At 31.5% G+C, this 20,373-nt stretch overlaps 2 protein-coding genes across 8 annotated transcripts in view; one reads left to right on the top strand and one right to left on the bottom strand.

Annotated features, from left to right (window-relative positions):
* The first annotated feature begins 127 nt into the window (after positions 1-127).
* LOC143230240 (AN1-type zinc finger protein 2A-like) lies at positions 128-19,742 on the top strand. 4 transcript variants are annotated; one of them, XR_013016299.1, is made up of 10 exons: positions 129-625; positions 8,616-8,658; positions 11,119-11,299; positions 11,560-11,604; positions 12,550-12,665; positions 14,308-14,458; positions 14,627-14,800; positions 15,264-15,437; positions 16,430-16,514; positions 17,271-17,587. XR_013016299.1 is itself a non-coding variant. In XM_076463434.1 (9 exons), exons 1-9 carry the CDS (start codon positions 571-573, stop codon positions 17,307-17,309), a joined length of 786 nt encoding a protein of 261 aa, XP_076319549.1. In that variant the 5' UTR covers positions 128-570; the 3' UTR covers positions 17,310-17,587. The 4 variants fall into 4 exon arrangements, 2 of the variants coding, with proteins under 2 accessions (XP_076319549.1, XP_076319550.1); XR_013016298.1 differs by having other exon boundaries at positions 15,190-15,437; XM_076463434.1 differs by lacking the exon at positions 15,264-15,437 and having other exon boundaries at positions 128-625; positions 14,627-14,697.
* LOC143230239 (uncharacterized) overlaps positions 17,822-20,373 on the bottom strand; it is a 110,211-nt gene continuing 107,659 nt past the window's right edge. For all 4 annotated transcript variants that reach the window (XM_076463433.1, XM_076463430.1, XM_076463432.1 and 1 more), the window contains one exon: positions 17,822-20,154. In XM_076463433.1, coding sequence (XP_076319548.1) covers positions 19,183-20,154 — 972 coding nt within the window. In that variant the 3' untranslated portion in view covers positions 17,822-19,182. The remainder of the gene's footprint in view (positions 20,155-20,373) is intronic.

Raw genomic sequence — 20,373 nt, 5'->3', positions numbered from 1 at the left:
TGTGTTCTTCTGTCAAAATAATAAACAAAACAGATTCATAAAGATCAAAAGGTAACCTGTAAGAAGTATATTTATATAATAAGTTGAAAACGGTTGACACCAGGTGTCCAAAAGAAAAGGGTGAAAAGAAACAATGATGAATAAATCAAAATTATACCTCAAAATAGAAAACGCTAAAGTTTTGTAAATTTAAACATATAATTATTAGATTATTTTAAAAGCAACACTAATGTACTTTGCCCTTTGTAAATGTTACGCTAAGGTATACGGATATCTTTCTGTCTTCAGAGGCTTAACTTATTTGCAACACTTTTTTCTGATGTAACAGTATGTTGTAGTTGTTTCGTTATTACGAAAGTAAGCACTTATAAATATAAACTAAATATGCTGTGTCATTTGCTGGACTGACGGAAAAGTGTTTTGTGACACGAAGTTTAGACTGTTTTTACAGTTAGTGTTTTATCGTTTAAGTACGACATTTTTGCTTGTTTTTCGACTCGTGCTATTTCTCTCTCTCTCATATCTCGTTTTTTGCAAAAGTTTAGAAATTATAGAAGTTTCAAAAAGCTCATGGAGTTTCCTGACTTAGGAGGCCACTGTTCTGACCCAACGTGTAATCAGTTAGGTAAGGTGGCGAAAAAAAAAGACAGTACATTGATTCTTGCATGATTTACTAATCGTAAATTTTGTTTGTAAGCGTGATAGTATGTACTGTTCATACTGACGAAGTTAACCTAGTTAACACTGTATGTGCTGAATTTATATATCATTGTAGTATTAGTTACAACTTACTGTCATATTTGTTGGACTTAACTAATAACTGTTTACATTTAACTTTTATGTATGTGTGATTAACAAAACATTATAAATATTATTTAAATACTTGATGTATACAAGATCACGTGAATTTTTAAAAATTTGATGAGTAAATTCCAATTTATCCATTTAAATATTTTCTCTCTTAGCCATTAAGCCTTGCTGGACTCTTAACAGTAACACTGAAATTGTAAGTTGTAACAGTTAATGGTAATAAGAATTATAAATTAGTTAAGCCAACAATCAGACCAAGAAATGTAATATCTTGTTTTCAGATAAAATCCTTTTAATTAAAATATTTTCTTTATAGACGTGTTGCAGTTTTATATTTTATTATTTTACATGGGATAGACTAAAAGATTGCAGTTTTCACCAGCTTTTACATATATAACATGGATAAAAAAAACGGTTGAACAAGAAATATGAGTGAAAGGCAAATGTTGAGAGTTTTTTGATACAAGTGTTAAAGATGTAGGGAAGGTGTGACTTTTCAAATTACTGATTGCCCATTATTTTATTTCTTTAATAGACAAATATAGACTAAGTCCGACTATTTAGAATGATATTGAAAGAAAAATAGAAAATAATAATCAAAAGATATTACTAATTATAAATTAGTTAAGCCAACAATCAGACCAAGAAATGTAATACAACTTAAATTATTTTGTCATTTTCCAAATAGTCTGAAGGAATGTTTAGCTGATATCTTATTGTTTGGGTGAACATTTTTATGTATTTGTTGGATGCCAAAATAACAAGTAATGATATATGTAATTTTATAATATTGAGTTTACTTATGAAAATTGAGTATAGAATAATGTAATAATTACAGCAGAAGAAGTAAATAAATAAATAATTATCTAGAGTTGTATTTTTAGAATTTATAGAATGGAAACAAAGGACAAATGTATTCTGTATGTAGTAGTATTATTGTGATTTGTGGTGAAACAGTGAATTATGTCAAACTATGTTACTAGTATTTAATAGTAATTATAGTTTCTGCTTCTGTCTGTTTTCTAAAATTTACCTAAGTTTCTGTTGTATGGGTGTGCATCATTACATGTTGATCAAACAGTTTTTACTATTGTTTAGTCTATCCCATGTAAAATAATAAAATGTAAGAACTGCAACATGTCTATAAAGAAAATATTTTAATTAAAAGGATTTTATCTGAAAACTATTTGTTGTAGAATAACAAAATTTATCCATAGTACTATAAGTATTTTTAGGAAACTTTTGATAGAGGCTGGATATTTCAAAACAATATTTTTCTGCATATCCCAGTTGATTGCTTTTGTCAAAAACTAGTATTTCTTTCCTTTCTCTTTTAACAATAACACTGATGAAAAAAGGCTTCTCTGTGCAACATATTAGTGAAGGCAGTAGCTTCAGTTTACAGATAGGCTTGGTTGTAACATGATGGCCAACTTTGCAATCACTGACAGTTGGTGTTGACTTGCTGCCTTTTATCTAGTCTGTCACTTGGAATTTCTTCAACATTTATCAGATGTGAAGATTTTAAATGTCATGTTTAAGTTTTATTTAAACAAATAATATATATGAATTAGTTTCTTTAATTTAGATATTACCTCATTAGGCCAGATGACCTTCTATTACTTTGTCTTTTCTGACACTTTTACTTTAGTCTTATACAGCACTTTATGTTAATTTAAAGGGCCCTAACTCAAAACTGCAGTTTTCACCAGCTTTTACATATACAACATGGATAAAAAAAACGGTTGAACAAGAAAGATGAGTGAAAGGCAAATGTTGAGTTTTTTGATACAAGTGTTAAAGATGTAGGGAAGGTGTGACTTTTCAAATTACTGATTGCCCATTATTTTATTTCTTTAATAGACAAATATAGATTAAGTCCAACTATTTAGAATGATATTGAGAGAAAAATAGAAAATAATAATCAAAAGTCCATTTTTGTGGCTTGAACACTAACTGGTTACATTTTTAATATAAACTTTTAGAACAACATAGGACCTATTGGTTCATCTCAGATGTTCTACACTCTAAACTAAATTAACTTTGAAAACCAAAAATTAAAACCAGTCTTTATCATTCATATACATATCAAGTGTTTCTTAAACTTGTTTAAATTTACTGCCTCTACAACATTAGAATGCAACCCATTCCAAAGGTCAACCACTCTGTTAGAAAAATAGAACTGTCTTAGCTGAAGATAGCTTCTACCTTGCCATAATGTATACTTGTGTCTCCTAGTCCTGCTGTTCTGTTAAATATGAAAAAATATCATGTTTCAACACTGTCTCTTCTTTTTACAATCTGAAACACCTCAATCACACACACACACTTCTTTTTCCAAGAGAAAACACTATGAGAGATATGTCTCTCCTCATAGGACAACCCCTTTATCCAAAGTGCCACTCTAGCAACCTTCTCTGAACCCTTTTCAACAATTCAGTGTCTTTCCTGAGGTAAAGAGCCCAAGACTGCACATAATATTCCAATTGTGGCCTAACCAGTGATCTGTACAATGAAATTATAACCTCCTTAGACTTGTATTCAGTGTTTCTCTAGATACAATCTAAAATACTATTTGCTATACCACTAGCAACAGCACACTGTCTGGATAGCTTAAGAGACTGATCAACCATTTCACCAAGATCCTTTTCTTTCACAACACTGTTAAGGCTATACTCATCCAAATTATACTTATAATTCAAATTATGATAATCCACATGCATACTCTTGCATTTATTATAATTAAAACCCATCTACCATTTATTTGTCCAATTCACTAAATGATGTAAATCCTTTTGTAAATCAGCAGCATCCTCTTCAACAACACCCAACAAGACTTTAATATCATCAGTAAACTTAACTAATTTATTGACTACTTCTTCATCTATGTCATTGATGTCAATCAAAAAGAGCAAAGATCTAAGATAGATCCCTGAAGCATCCCACTTGTAACATTAATCCAATTTGACTGAACTCCAGTTGAAACAACCTTCTGGTTTCTTCCATCCAGTTTGCTAACTTATCCCCATACCTATAATGTTTTTTACAAGTTTGTTTATGTGGCACATTGTCAAATACTTTCTGAAAAAGGAGATACATCCTTACCTCATGTACATAAGCAGTAACCTTTTCAGAATATCTCAAAAGATTTGTGAGTCAAGGTTTTTCTTTAGGAAAACCTGGTTGGTTATTTAAAAAAATAAACTTCTGAATGTTGTTAAATGACTTTGCAAAGCATCTTTTAACAGACTTTCCAGAACTCTTCTTACAACTGGCATAAGACTAGTGGGTCTATAATTACTAGGACAATTTTTATCACCTTCCTTGAAAAGCAGAGTTATACTAGCTAATTTCCAATCTTCTGGTATCTTCCCACTGTTCAAGGACTGACAAGAAATAGTAGTAAGTGGCTCATATATCCAATCTTTAACCTTCTTCAAAATCCTTGGGGAAGTATTACTTGGCCCAGATGCATTATTATTTTTCAAACTTAACCAGATCAGAATTAATGTATTCATTGTGTTTGATCTTATTTATTATCTGTTTTAAAATATAAATACATCTTAAGTCTGTGAGAGTAAAATAAAAAATATTAATAACCCAATAATCTCACCAGATATTAGCCTTCCTTTATCATCTCTTAAGGGTTCTACCCCCATTCTAATATTTGCATCTCAGGTTAACCTGAAGATGACCTAGGAAGGTGGAAATGTTGTTCTCTGCTTTATTACTAAAAGTCTTAATACTTCTACCAGCTGTTCTAAGATACATTTTTATTTGAAGTGGGTTTCTTGTCATCAAGAATTCTAATATTTCATTTACCTTTTAAGGTATTTAAAGAAATTCTTAATTTTTACATTTTTAGTCAGACTGTGTCAAACATCCTTTTTGATGTTTTAATTTCTAGCTTCACCAACTTTCTTGATAGTCTGTAAACTTCTAAACCTCTTGTTCTACCAATCAATTTATAATGTTTTTTCTTTAATTTTATCTCTTATACTCTTTGTGTGACAAATCTGTTTTTTACTCAGTTACTGCTTTCTTTCTAGGAAGAATGTGTTTATCTTGAATATTTAAAAATTAATCTTTAAAAAAAATTCCATGTTTAACCGTATTTCAGTTTTTTTCCATTGTCTAAAATTCTTCCATTTCTACCAGTATTTTAAAGTCATCTGTTTTTTCTTGTAGCATTACAATAGTATCAATTAAGCCTGTTCTTATAACTACTATACTCATTTCCTATGTTAAACTCAGCCTCTTATTCATTTTGTAATTATTTTATCTTTGTCACCTACAACTGAGTTAATGACCTCAGTGAATCCCCTACAGTATTTAATGTAACCATCCATCACAAAAAGTTCTTCCACTAAAGTGATCCCACAAATCCAACCATCCTCTCTACTCATCCTTACATACTAACTTAAGTCTAGCATCTACTCTTAATGACCTAATTACAGTTTCATCTCCACAGGTAATTCTGGGCAGTATTCCTGACAAAATTAAATTGCAGCCTTTTTCTTTAAATACCTTTATCAACCACTTGTACTTATTAATTAGCTCCTCTCACCTACTTTTCCCTACATAATTAGCCCCTACATGCACTACAAAAGTTGCATCTCTGCTAGGCCTCTTCATTATGTTTCTTGCTCTGTCAGTTATATCTTCCACCTGTGCAACAAACTCTGGTTCATTTATCCCTGTTTACTTCACAGACTGTTCTATCCATGTCTTGTCAAGAAACTCTTTCTGACCCTTTTGTTTTCCTTCTATCCAATAGTTCTTCATCTGCAGAAACCCAGGGCTGAAACTTGCTGGTCAACAGAATAGGATCGTTATAATTCTTGATGACAAGAAACCCACTTGAAATAAAAATGTATATCAGAGTAGCTGGTATGGGTATTCAAACTTTTATTGATAAGGAGAAAACAATATTTCAACCTTCTGAGGTCATCTTCAGGTTTTTCTTGTTTTTGTATTTCTTTTTTTTAACCTGAAGGTGACCTAGGAAGGTTGAAATGTTGTTCTCTCCTTACCAATAAAAGTGTTAAAAGTTTGAAGCTATCATAATTAAGGTAGAGACAAGATAAAGTGTAGACTGTGGAAATAGGCAGCACAATTTCAGGAGGAGCTAATGTATCCCTTACATGTAAAAGCCTAATTATGATAGCTTCCAACTTATCCTTCAACCTACAAACTCTACATAAAAAAATCCACATATTAATGATTTTGTTAGTGTAGGTTATTGTAAATGAAACCCATTACATAGTCTTAATTGGAGAAATGTTGCTGTTCCATCTACAAATTTGAAAACTCCTGGTCCAAAAGTACTCACACGATGGTTGTAGATAAAATAACATGATTTCAGTAATAAATGCCACACTTCTAAACAATGAGCAGGAGATAAGTTTGTCACATAAACTAGAAACAGGAATTTTGTCTTGCACAAATATTTAAAACTAGTAGCAATATATTTTACAAAATTGTCCCTTTGTATAGAAATCTTGCCAAATCTGAATTATGAGTATAATACCAAACCAGCAGCAGGAAAAATAGAAGTACACATAAGACAGGTGTGTTTAGAATTATCAGTTTTACATATTATATAGAATTATTGTTAGGTATACACAGCTGTTTCTGTTTAAATTAAGTGAGATTTATGATTATATAGTTTGTATAGCATGAGTCTTAAAGATAGTTATCTTTAGGAGAAATAGTTTACTGCAAGTTTGTTTACATTACTGTTTATGAACCATACTTTGTGTAGTTCAATAGTTATGGATTGGTGAATATGTTATTGTATCATGGTAATGAACCATACATTGTGTAGTTCAATAGTTATGGATTGGTGAATATGTTATTGTATCATGGTAATGAACCATACATTGTGTAGTTCAATAGTTATGGATTGGTGATTATGTTATTGTATCATGGTAATGAACCATACATTGTGTAGTTCAATAGTTATGGATTGGTGATTATGTTATTGTATCATGGTAATGAACCATACATTGTGTAGTTCAATAGTTATGGATTGGTGATTATGTTATTGTATCATGGTAATGAACCATACATTGTGTAGTTCAATAGTTATGGATTGGTGATTATGTTATTGTATCATGGTAATGAACCATACATTGTGTAGTTCAATAGTTATGGATTGGTGATTATGTTATTGTATCATGGTAATGAACCATACATTGTGTAGTTCAATAGTTATGGATTGGTGATTATGTTATTGTATCATGGTAATGAACCATACATTGTGTAGTTCAATAGTTATGGATTGGTGATTATGTTATTGTATCATGCTAATGAACCATACATTGTGTAGTTCAATAGTTATGGATTGGTGATTATGTTATTGTATCATGGTAATGAACCATACATTGTGTAGTTCAATAGTTATGGATTGGTGATTATGTTATTGTATCATGATAATGAACCATACATTGTGTAGTTCAATAGTTATGGATTGGTGATTATGTTATTGTATCATGGTAATGAACCATACATTGTGTAGTTCAATAGTTATGGATTGGTGATTATGTTATTGTATCATGGTAATGAACCATACATTGTGTAGTTCAATAGTTATGGATTGGTGATTATGTTATTGTATCATGGTAATGAACCATACATTGTGTAGTTCAATAGTTATGGATTGGTGATTATGTTATTGTATCATGGTAATGAACCATACGTTGTGTAGTTCAATAGTTATGGATTGGTGATTATGTTATTGTATCATGGTAATGAACCATACGTTGTGTAGTTCAATAGTTATGGATTGGTGATTATGTTATTGTATCATGGTAATGAACCATACGTTGTGTAGTTCAATAGTTATGGATTGGTGATTATGTTATTGTATCATGGTAATGAACCATACGTTGTGTAGTTCAATAGTTATGGATTGGTGATTATGTTATTGTATCATGGTAATGAACCATACATTGTGTAGTTCAATAGTTATGGATTGGTGATTATGAACCATACATATTTGTTAATGTATTATTTTAAAACATGAATTGTTTACTGTTTGTTTATTGTTAAACGTTATTGCCAACCACAATCATTTCCTGTAAAAAAAATCTAGCCCACACATAAAACCTGACAGTTATGCATTACACCCTGTGTATTGAGAATTGCTGGCTTATATTGAGACGTACATGTATAATCTTTAGATTAATTAAATGTCGGCTATTGTTATTAGATATAATATTTTCATGAGATAACACATTTATTGTATGGTTCACAACAGTTTGAGTTTTTTTTAATTTTTTGTTCAGGGATGTTGAAGCCAAATTGATAATGTTTGTAAACGTTTCCTTGTAGCTTGTGTTTGTCAAACTATTGGTGATTTCCTTGTAGCTTGTGTTTGTCAAACTATTGGTGATTTCCTTGTAGCTTGTGTTTGTTAAACTGTGGTGATTTCCTTGTAGCTTGTGTTTGTTAAACTATGGTGATTTCCTTGTAGCTTGTGTTTGTCAAACTATTGGTGATTTCCTTGTAGCTTGTGTTTGTTAAACTATGGTGATTTCCTTGTAGCTTGTGTTTGTTAAACTATGGTGATTTCCTTGTAGCTTGTGTTTGTTAAACTATGGTGATTTCCTTGTAGCTTGTGTTTGTTAAACTATGGTGATTTCCTTGTAGCTTGTGTTTGTCAAACTATGGTGATTTCCTTGTAGCTTGTGTTTGTTAAACTATGGTGATTTCCTTGTAGCTTGTGTTTGTCAAACTATTAGTGATTTCCTTGTAGCTTGTGTTTGTCAAACTATGGTAACAAGTGTAACTACTTCTTTCAGATTTCCTGCCAATGAAATGTGATGCATGTGATATGGTTTTTTGGTAAGTATACATATATTTTTCAAAATTATGGCTAATTGTTTTGAACTGTTATTGTATTTGTTTCATCTAAAATAAACGGTACTGTTACACAATCCCAAAACAGTACTATTCAACTAGGATCCTGGAGAACTCTTGGGTGTCTTGACAGTTATCCAAGGGTCCTGGGAGATGCAGGGTTCCAGGGAATGCACGAGTTCTATGTTTTCTAATTTGTAAATACATGTGAGTCACATAATTACAATCTGACTACATCATATTTCTCTAATTGTACAACAGGTCTCTTAATGATACAACATGACAATTCACTATATTATTTTAAATTAGTAAGCAAGTCTAGGTATAAATAGGTGCTTGAGTCATATAAACTTTTATTATTTGAGAAAGCATGCTTTTTGTTGTGTACAAGCATGCTGAAGTAACTAGCTTGAGAAATATTTCATGCTTTGCATGTATGTGTGGATTTATATATGCATTAAACACAAGTATTCTGTCTGTAAGTACTGATATAGTAATATAGTAATGTTTTTGTAGTGAATGCTGTGAAGGGTCATGGATTAAGACAAAGTTGAATGACTGTTCTAAAAACTGTATATATTTATCTTCACTAAATGGACATGTGTTATCAAAAACTGTGGAACTATATTTTATTACATTAATATGGCTGTTTAACCCAATAATTACTGGTGTGTTAGGTGTCAACTTTTTAAACAAATTTTCTAAACTGTTTGTGTTCATAACTGAACCTTTTCTTAAGGAACTAATTTGACTTTCTTCCTGAGACAGGTATCTTTTTCACACATAACCAGTACTGGGTATGTCATTTCAACACACACATAACTTCTTTTTGATAACAACTTTAGCTTACCACATATATTTTTATCACATCATAACACACACATAACTTCTTTTAATAACAACTTAAGTTTACCATATATATTTTGTACTGCCATCTTGCTTATGCCTAACTTGTGATAATTTGCTGTAATTATCATGTGATGTTTGATGTATAAAGTGTTTATTATTGATTAATTGGTGATGTCCATGCGTGCTAAGCTGTGGTGCATGACTACTTTAGAGTTACTAAGAGAGTTGATAGTTTAGTATAATACTTCTCCTCTAACATACCATTGGATTTCTCTGTTCAACTGGTAGATAACTTACAAAAGTCCTAACTACTTCAGTAAAGCCACACAGTGAATTTCTGGGAGCTGTTTATGAACACTGGACATGTGATGTTCTTGTTACCAATATGCATACAAACACTAAACTCAAGCACCAGTACATTGAAACATACTCTGTACTAACAACTAGTTGTCTCATCTTTGGTCTGTGTGTTCAAAATTAGGAACAGAAATTTCTGGAACAAGGGAATTCTACTATCAGGGTTGTAATCACATGTGACATGTGACACAATCCAGAATATACTCAAAATATGCCTCAACTGTGTATCACATGTATAATTTCCTAAACTTATCAGTTTGTTATTTTAAGGTTTGTTATTAAAAACGTGAATGACACAAGTGAAATCACACTGTAGTCATATAAAAATTACAAGTTTTCAGAGTAAATCAATGTTTAAGACTTTTATAACCAGATAAGTAAAAGTTTGATATATAAAAACTAACAGTTAAACCTGTATAGCCAGATAAGTAAAAGTTGGTTATAAAATCTAAATTCAACAAATAACTGGCTAATATTAGTTGTAATCAAAAGTATTTATAACTTAGAATTATGTAACCTTTGATGTAACGTAAATCTCTAAACATCACCTGTAACTAGGGCTTCTGACTAAAATTAAAAACTTATGAAATTAGAAAGGCCCTTAGGAACAAGGGAAAGACCAGAAAAATACAACTTAGATGGATGTTTAGAAAGTGCTTTTAGTTTTAATTAAACCAAAAAAAAACTTTTTATAAATACTTTAAATTAGTCATTGGTAGCAAACAAAGTTGAAGACAGGTAAAAAAAATGTTAATTGTTTTTTTGGGGGAAACACTAATACTGGTATTAAGAGATTTGGAAACATCAGAAGGGAATAACTGTTCTTTTGGTCATAGGTTGATTGTGATATGAATTGTAGAAATATACATTTTTCAGATATTTTTTACTTATCTATTCAATAGTAACAAATCTTTAATTTTGATTTAATTTGAATAGAAGTTTTGCAAAAAACAACAACAGTAATTCTAGACTTTAAAGTATTTGAGAATACTAATTATTCTAAACAAAATAGTGAAACTGAACAAGGAGCTAGGGGGTGCTCTTGTGATTAGCTTTAATAAATCAAGACAACCTGGAGTTATTAAGGTCTTAATTCTTTAGATAAGTGAGTGCAAAATGTTACTTGTAGTAACTGTTTGCTTTCAGTGTTTCAATATGAGTAATGTTTTTGATCCTACACTGTTTATTACATTTATCCCAGATGACTACATTAGTAAGAGACATGATTTCATTTTACAGTAAGGACCATTTTCAGTATGGACAACACAACTGTGAAAAGGCTCATCAGAGAGACATACAAGTGCCTGTCTGTCCATTGTGTAATAAACCAGTTCCAGTGAAACGTGGAGAACCTCCAGACATCAAGGTCGGAAAACACATAGATATGGACTGCCAGTCTGACCCTGCTGCCAAACGAAAGGTGAGTTACTGATAAGGTTTTATTAAAGAACTGTGAGCTCTAGATATTCTATTATATTCATCAGTGTGGATGCAGGTATTCTTAAATGATGTTACAGAACAAATGTTCAACTGTTTTTTTATAACTACACAAATTAAGTTTTGCTGTTCTTGTTTATATTTAACAAACCTTTGTAGAATACATGAATAGTATATTATCCAAAACACAATATTTGTTAATAAAACATTTTAACTTAATTTTCTCTTTCCTTTTTGTTACAGATTTACACTAACAGATGTTCTTTAAAAGGGTGCAAACAAAAAGAAGTAAGTAATATATTTTGTTGTCATTCATGCTAACATGTAGGACAACATTGAAACATGGATTTAATAAGACAGTCTGGACCCAAACAAGAGAGAACAAAATGGATTGTTTGAAATTTAATTTTTCTTTGACAGGTTACAAAGAACACTGATTGAGGAACTCTTTCAATTAATTTTATTTTTAACTAAGAAGAGATATAAAACTAAAAGGAAAGAAAATAACACAACATACATTGTAAAGCATGAATTGAAAACAAACTATCATAACACATTGTAAGTTGGCTAGAGAAGACTTCTATCCATATTGATATGTTTTGTTTACCATCCTCTAGAACAGGTCATCAGATTCAATTTTTTAGTGTGTAACATATAAAAATTACAAATGAGTTCTAGGAATACAAAAACAATGATTTCTTATTGTTGCTATTATTGATGGCTAAGAATTCATGTTTTTCTTAAATATTGTACTTGTTTTATTATGATTATTATTTTAAATTGTTTCTTTAGTTTAGTTGTATGTGCAAGTCTTCTCAAAGTTACATGTTAGTTCAAAACATTCAACTTCTACTCTGTGTTTTTAATGTAACCTAGTGAGCTGTTATTGTTTGTGTGCCAATTTTCTAATTACATAAATGGTAGTGTAACTTTTTATACTACAAAACTGTGTTTTAGTCAATGTAAACATTAAAAACTTTTAACATGAAAAATACAAACTGTGTGTGTGTGTGTGTTGGTAAGAAATATATGATTGTTTTAGGGAGCAAAACTAGTTTTGAGCACAAGGATACCAAAGTGATTAAGTTTTGATTTTTATTCCTGGTTAGATCAGTTTATTAATTGCTGGGTTGTTTTTTCTTGGTTTGGTCAGAAGTTGGTAATAACTGTGAACGAAACAATAAATACACTTGTTAATCATAAAATACCACATGAATCAGTCTGTTATTTCAGTTAGTTCCAGTAACATGCAGCCAGTGTAAGCAGAACTACTGTTTAAAACACCGCCATCCCATTGACCACAGTTGTCAGGGGTTACAGGGTAACTCTCGTGTCATCTCACCCATGGGGTATGTATTTTTAAGTTGTTTTACCTATATATTAAGTTTTTCCAGTTCAAATTATAGACGTATAATCCCTTTTTTACTTTTGATAAAGAAGAAATATAGTCAATCAGTGGCTTAACAAAGCAAACATTCTTTGACGGGATGTCTTTTTCTTAATATTTTTGGTAACTTTTGTGAAAGTCAATAATGCACTCTTAATAAATATTATGCATGTATATCTTAACTGAGCTGGTTCAGGGGAGAACCTTCCTGTGGGTCATCTTAAACTACTTTATTATTATTCTATACAAATACACTTGACATAAAAACTTAGTTAATAAATCAAATTTTAATCGTATACAAGTTTTGTTTCCTTAATTTTTATGTTAATAAATCAAATTTTAATCTTATACAAGTTTTGTTTCCTTAATTTTATGGGAAACTATTTAAATAAAGTATAATTTTAGTAGCCTTCAATTATTTTATGTTTACAGTGTCATAAACAGCCAAGGCAGATACACTGGCCAAGCTCACCTGTTACACCCATTCTTTCAAACTTGGCAACAATAGTTTTAATCTGTCAAACGATGTATTATATTAAGTTGTTTACAGTGCAAAGTATTGTCTATTTCTCTTGCAGTGTTGAGAATGAAAAAATTAGGGAATCATTTTAAGGATCTTGTGCCATGATTGGAAAGTCAGTTGAATTATAATATGACATTTCTTTGTGCATGTTATTCTGTGTTCGTAGGTACCTTGTTTAGGTAAATAAAACAAATTTAATGTACTAGTATCATTACTGCACAAAATTGGCTTAGTTTATTGACATTGAAAAGCAAGAAAACACAAGGGTAAAGAGGTAAAATTGGGAATATTAATTATCCTCCATGTGTATCACTCATGCATCCTGTTATTCAGTTCAGTAACTTAAGCTATGTGTTTTCCAATTGATTTATAAGTTGTATGACATGATCACTAGTTAGATATGGTTCAAATGCCAATAAAATAAAGTAGAAACAGATGTAAGTTGTTACAAGCATTCAGATATTTAAGATAAAGAAATTTCCTGTTACAGTTTATAGTAACTCTGGAGAAAAGGATAATTTAGATTTTTGTAATGGGTACAAGGTTAGTCAAATCAGCCATGTATAGAGTAGGGAAAATATAAAGTTTAACTGATAAAAAGTTTTCAAGTGAAGAAAAGTATTTTTAATCTTAACATGAAAATCACTTTGCACTTGAAGCAGAGAAATTTTTAGTAACAATACTTAATTAAACAAATCTGATTTTTTTCTGTATAAAAGACTTGTAATATTTACTGAAAGTTTTAGATTTTGTGAAGATACATGTAAATTGATTACTTTGTGGCAACAGGGGGTTTATCAATGAAACAGACCTTATGGAAAGAGTTAAGAAGCATGGTAAGAACCCATTTGTGGGTCAGCTTATGGATCGTCTTGATGAGGTTCATTTTAATGAACAGGATGAGAACCAATGGATCAGTGTAATGGACACGGTGAAGTTATGAAGAGTACACATTTTTATTCTATTAGAACTAATTGATAGTGATATCTTTGTCTTGATCTAGTTTCTTTCACTGAATTTTTATGTCCTAGAAGTGTATTATTTTAAATTTATACCTCTGTATAACCACATTTCTCAATAGGGCAGCAGCATTAGCTCGAGCCAAGAACAAACCAAAGCCAAGTAGCAGTTTAGCAACTAAGACAACAAACAATAGTCACTCAAGGTCTTCTGTGCCTTCTCACAGTAGCAGTATTAATAATACATCAGTCATTGCAATTCAGGGCAACCTGGTAAGTTGTTTATGTGGTTATTTCCAACTAAATATACTACAAGTAATACACCAACCACATTTCTCAGATCACTCATACATAGGTACTTCCAACTACAGGTTTAAATGGTAATCATAAAATGTGTTTGATGAACAGAGTAACTACCTCTTGTGTTGTTCTGTATTGTAGAATGAAGATGAAGCATTGGCTATAGCTCTACAACAGTCGGTGTTGCGATCTCAGACAGCTGATGCCACCAGGTGAGGAGCTTCTGTATAACAAGCAGTGTTTACAAGAACTGACTCAAGCCCATGTTGTACTTGAATGTAGTAGTTCCACTTCACATTGTCAGGACTTGGCTGGGTTTGTTATTATTTAGCCAGTATAAAGGCAAGCATTGAAACTAACATTACTGTTCAAAATGCAGTTTGGAGATTTTTAAAGAAACATTTATCACTGATGTTTACGTTCCAACACACAAAACGTATATAGTCATGTAATTAGATGATTTGTTTCATTGATTTTGAAAACATACTTTTAGGTAAACAGTTTTTCTTAAACAACCCAGTTAAGAGGCTGATAACTTAGCTAATGTTAATCTGTTTGAAAAAAGCCTAATCTAATAGTAGTTTGGTGAGAGATACAAGGAAAGGATGGTGTTTATTGTAAATGACAGGAATTTACCATGTATGTTACAGCACATGTGAAAAACATTGTGTCAATAGTTATATCTGTCCATACATTTCAAACAGAATGTATCACTTACTGCATCCAGTGCAGCAGGTGTATCCCACAGACTTGGTCATTGTTTTGTTGAACATCTTAGGTCTGTAAGAAAAAATTCCACTGACCTCCCAGATTCAAGACACTTTGGTTTCCCTTACCACAGTTACCTCTGACCCCATAGTCTTCATTGTGAGAAATACACCACTTAGCATGTTAAAACAAGAATTCCTGGAACACTGTTTTATCTTCCAGCGCAGTAAGAAATTCCTTTATGGTAATAACAAGATTTATTTTCAACTAATTATAAAACTCTGTCAACCTATCTTACTGATTTCATTTCTTAAACAGACATGTTTATCTGGTTAAACCACCCTCTTCAACCTTACCTCTGAGAAAGACTTCTTGTAGATTATTTATTTTACCTGTTGAATGTGTGTAATTTCTATTATTTTTGGCACCTGTTTCATTACAACAGTTTTTACTGCCTAAAGAAAGGCTTCTGCCCAAAACATCTTGCAAAATAAGAGTAGAAAGTTTTTATTTAAATGTGTTATTCTCAAGTTTTTCTTCTAACATCATGTAATAAAACACTTAGTTTTATGTAAACTATGATTTAGCCCAAATTATAAATTTTGTTTTTTTCAGGTTAAGCTCATTTCATCCAATAGAACATATATTAAGGACTATACATTTACTAACAGGCTTTAAATGCAACTTATTTAATTGATTAATTGTTACAATGAAACAAAAATAAATCAATCTATGGATACCTTTGGGGCTTTCTGACTTTGTTTGTAACATTTCACTTAAACTACATGTGATAAGTTCCCATATTTTTGAAAATGTTTCTTGGATTAAAGCTCTGTTTAATTACTATAATGGTTCCACAAAATGAAGTGGCCTTAAAGTAAACATTAGGGACAGGCAATTTTCTCAACAGTTGGAGGGACTACATGTAAACATCTACTGAAGTTAAGAACAACAGTGAAAGGTGATTCACCTTATGATAGCTAAACAATAGGTCAAAACAGTTCAGGAGTATAACAATTCATTATTAGATCTTAACAAGCAACCTTGCATTTAGAGATGATGCACAGTTGACAAATATACATGTAACACACACACACATTAAAAACTGCAGAAACTAAACCACAAACTCCACGCACATTAATTCCCAACCGAACAGTTAAAGTTGAGATTTCCTACAGCATATGATCACAAGAAAAATGAGCTCACAGTTAGTGTAAGATATTTTTGTGTTTTCAGATCACCAGTTAATCAGGAAGATGAAGATGAACAGTTAGCCCTAGCCTTAGCTGAAAGTGAACGAACTCATCAACAGGGGCAGAGGGTGAGTTTATTGTCCAATTTTCTTTGCCTTATTTTAAATCTCCATTTTGTACAAGTGGGAGGTAACTAATATTGTTGTTTCTTTACATGGATACAGAATGACAACCAAAAATTGAGCCAAAGGTTACAAGATAAATTATTTTGCGTGGAAGAAATTACCTATAGATGTAAAAATACAAATGCTCAGTATGTTGTTAATTTTTACTTCAGAAAGAAGGCAAGGTATGATAAGGTTTACCACTGTTAAAATATTAATTTTATAAACAGACGAAAATAATTTGAAGTAATTTTTAACATAGCTTATAATATACAACAATACTGGGCATTTAGGATAAAATTTTGTCTTTACCGTTCATAGTCTCAAGTAACTGATGTGTGAATGAAATTTGGTTTTAAACCTTTTCGAATTAAGTAAACTTCTCAGTTATCAACAGTCGGGTTGTTTCTTGTTGATATTTGTGAATTAATTTTATGTACATATGTTCAGAATTCCATCTACTTTTGTATTTCTAACACCAACAACATAGTTTCAATCAGTTAATTTATCATGGTTACTATTCCGTGGGGGTGTATTCTTTGTGAATTAATTACGAGTTTAAGATCTGGTTCACACCAACCCCAAATCTTAGGGGAATTTTTGTAACAATATAATTTACAAATAGCCACATTATCTAAGTAATAACATGTAAAATCAGTGTTATGAGCTTCCAAACTTATTAAATGTAATTCAGTAACATTCAATATCTCTTATTTGCAGCACCAAAGGAATAGCAGTCATCAGTGTAATATTGCCTAAAACAGTGGGACCATCTTTTTTTATTTAGACTGGGTCTTCTATTTTCCATGGTTTTGCAAGTAGGCTGGTGAATTATGAATTTAAACTTTACATATATTTAATATTTTTGAAGAATTATTTTACTTAGTTATGCTTTGAACTACCACTGTATGGAAGGACTATTTCTAATCCATCTATTGCAAGTGTGGGATTTGAAAAATTAGGTTTAAGTACTAAATGGTATTTTTGCACTGCTCTGTTGGTTTCAAGATTACAATAAAGCTAACTGATATGATGTACTACAGTGTGGTGTGGGGAAGTAAATATTCCAAATTTTTAATATTTCCCCCTGGTGGAGGAGTGGGTAAACAAAGCAACAGTAAAAATTATAATGAAGTATTGTGAATAGGAAGTTCAACCAATAGTTGGGTAGTAGAATCTGTATAGTTGGTCTTCAGTGGAACTGACTTTTTGTATTAAAGTTTACAATATAGAATGCAAGGATGCAAAAGTTGAACAAACTCACACATCAGAAAGTTGCCAGTGTGTTTAATGAAATTATATTAAAAGTACATGGCTTCTGTCTCAGCTTCCTTATTATCATGGCCTATTCTGTACCAAAACTTTGATCCTGGCTTTCACAATAAATATGAGTCTGACGTGAGATTTGTATTTACACCAAAGAAAATCTACAAGATCTAACTGGTTTCTAAATAACTTGAACATAACATTACATGGAAATTAGAATTGACTGGCATCATTGTGACAACACTAGCTAGAAGTACTTGGATTATCAACACAACCAAAAGTTGTCTTTGGTTATTACCATTTGCTGTACAGAATTTGCCCTTCATGTATAATTTTTAACAGTTGGTACAAACTAAAGTGCAAGCTTAAACAATTATACAGTTTCCAGGTCAGAAAGCACATTGCATACTCATCAATGAAAGGAGATATAAAAGTTTTAAAAAAATATTTGTAACCAAAACAAAAAACTTCCAAAAACGTATAAAAGTTATTATTAATTTCAATAAAATTAATAAGACATAGAACTACATTTTAATATTAATCCACCCATAACGGTGTGGATTTAACAAAGAAAAAGTTAAACAAATGGCCATGGTGAGTGATACAAGAAAAAAGTTGACCTGAGTCCATCTAACATACTATGACTGTTTCTATTAATTATAAACTTTACTTAAATTGGGATATTTATGTCATATGAGTAATACACTAAGAAAACTGGCTTAACTTTTAGTCAACCCAAAAGTATCACTAGTCTTGGTTCCTTGTGGTGTAGTATTTTAATAAACTAGAGGCAAAATATATAAATAAAATTACTACATATGTTTCATTGTTGTTGAATCTATGAAAAAAGAAGATAATTCCTTTGGAGATCCATTCCATAATGTTTCTCAGCTCTAAACCCATAACACAGTTCTTTCTTTTTTAATGTGTGAGATTTATCAGACAGCAACCAAACCACCCTTTAAAGTTTCAAAAACACCCATGTTTATCAATTCTGTAGTTGGTGCAAGGTAACCCTACAATGGTTTAATATAAAAGTTACTGAATTGTGTTTTGATAAAGGTATCAATTACACTAACAAACATATTCCAATACTTTGTTTTTTAAACACTGGTGTTACTTATGTTAAGTGTTCACCCCAATAATTATCAGCTGTTATAAAGTGACCACCTGTTACTTAATATTGTTCCCAAATATTACAATGACAAACCACTTTGTCACAAAATACCTTGTGTGTCCTGTGAGTTTGTATTCACTAAGGAATGATGAAATATAAACTTAACATAAAGCTTTAGAAAATCCATTCATTGCCAGGTAAAGGGCCTACCACTAAGATGGAAGACCTGGACTTAAGTGAGAGATGGGTTTATGGGTTGGTAAATGATCTGAGGGTTCTCATGAGAGATGTAAGAGCAGAAGCAAGGGTGGTAGCCTCATGCATGAGGATCCCCAAGTGAGAGTTCAAGATTCCTTCCCCAACAGTGCGGCAGGCTGTGCTAACAGTCCTTGCATATGCCATTGCAACATCTTTTAGTTTCTGCACGAGACAGGCTATCAGATTGGCTGATGCCAGCTGCATGATAACTAATTCACACACAGTAAACATGCGCTCAAGAAGACAAACACAGGTGTTTAAATGCTGTAACATTTGGTCTGAAGATTCTGTTGCACATTTTACAAACAACTTTGATGCTGTTACAAACTGACGAGATTCTATTATTAGAGCTTCTTTGGCAGCAATGAACTTATCAATATCACATTCACTAGAATCAACATTTTTAATACAGGTGCATCCAAGTTCTTCAAGATGAAGCACCATGCCAGCAATGGCTTGTTGAGCCTGATAGTATGGTTCTTCTTGTTCGGGTTCTACAGCGTCATCTTCAAAGCTCGTCTCTAAAGAACTGCTACCACCATTCACCACAGACTCTTGTGAGCGTATCAGAGATTTGGGACTACTGGTTTTTAATGGGGGAACATGTTTTTGGAGCCCTATTGCCCGTGAACAGACAGCAGCATTGCCAAGTAACAAGGTATCTCCAATGTCTCCTGCCAAATAGGAGTGAGAAGGAGCAGCTAAAATCAACAGTTCAGAGATATCATTCATAAAGATCCCATCCTCTATACAGCCACTGAGGTTGTTGTTTATTGAATCACTACCAAATCCATTCATTATTCTTTGCCCAACATCATGACGTTTCTTCCTTCCAAGAGTTGCTGACTTGAAATTGTGCCAGTGCTTAGAATTAGATATTTTCACTTGCTGTTGACCATGGAAGATGTCCTTACCATCAAACTGGAATGGCTGTTGAGTTCGGTTCACTCTCCACGTACAATCCTAGAAAATAATTTAGTGTTAAAGGTTTTGAATTTTTGCAATGTTAATAATTTAAATTCTAAATCCCATTATTCTGATGTTGCAGATGCATAATGAATTTATAAATATATATCATCATCTATGTTTTATTTTACCCTGAATGATTCATTAAGAAATAATCAATCATAAAAAGATTACTATCTTAACATGTAAAAAAAAACAGATCTGAAACTTCTACGT

This window comes from Tachypleus tridentatus, chromosome 10 (assembly GCF_004210375.1).
Source record: "Tachypleus tridentatus isolate NWPU-2018 chromosome 10, ASM421037v1, whole genome shotgun sequence".
Classification (NCBI taxonomy): domain Eukaryota; kingdom Metazoa; phylum Arthropoda; class Merostomata; order Xiphosura; family Limulidae; genus Tachypleus; species Tachypleus tridentatus.
Note: the sequence above shows the minus strand (reverse complement) of the source record. Positions and strands in the feature narration are given on the sequence as shown.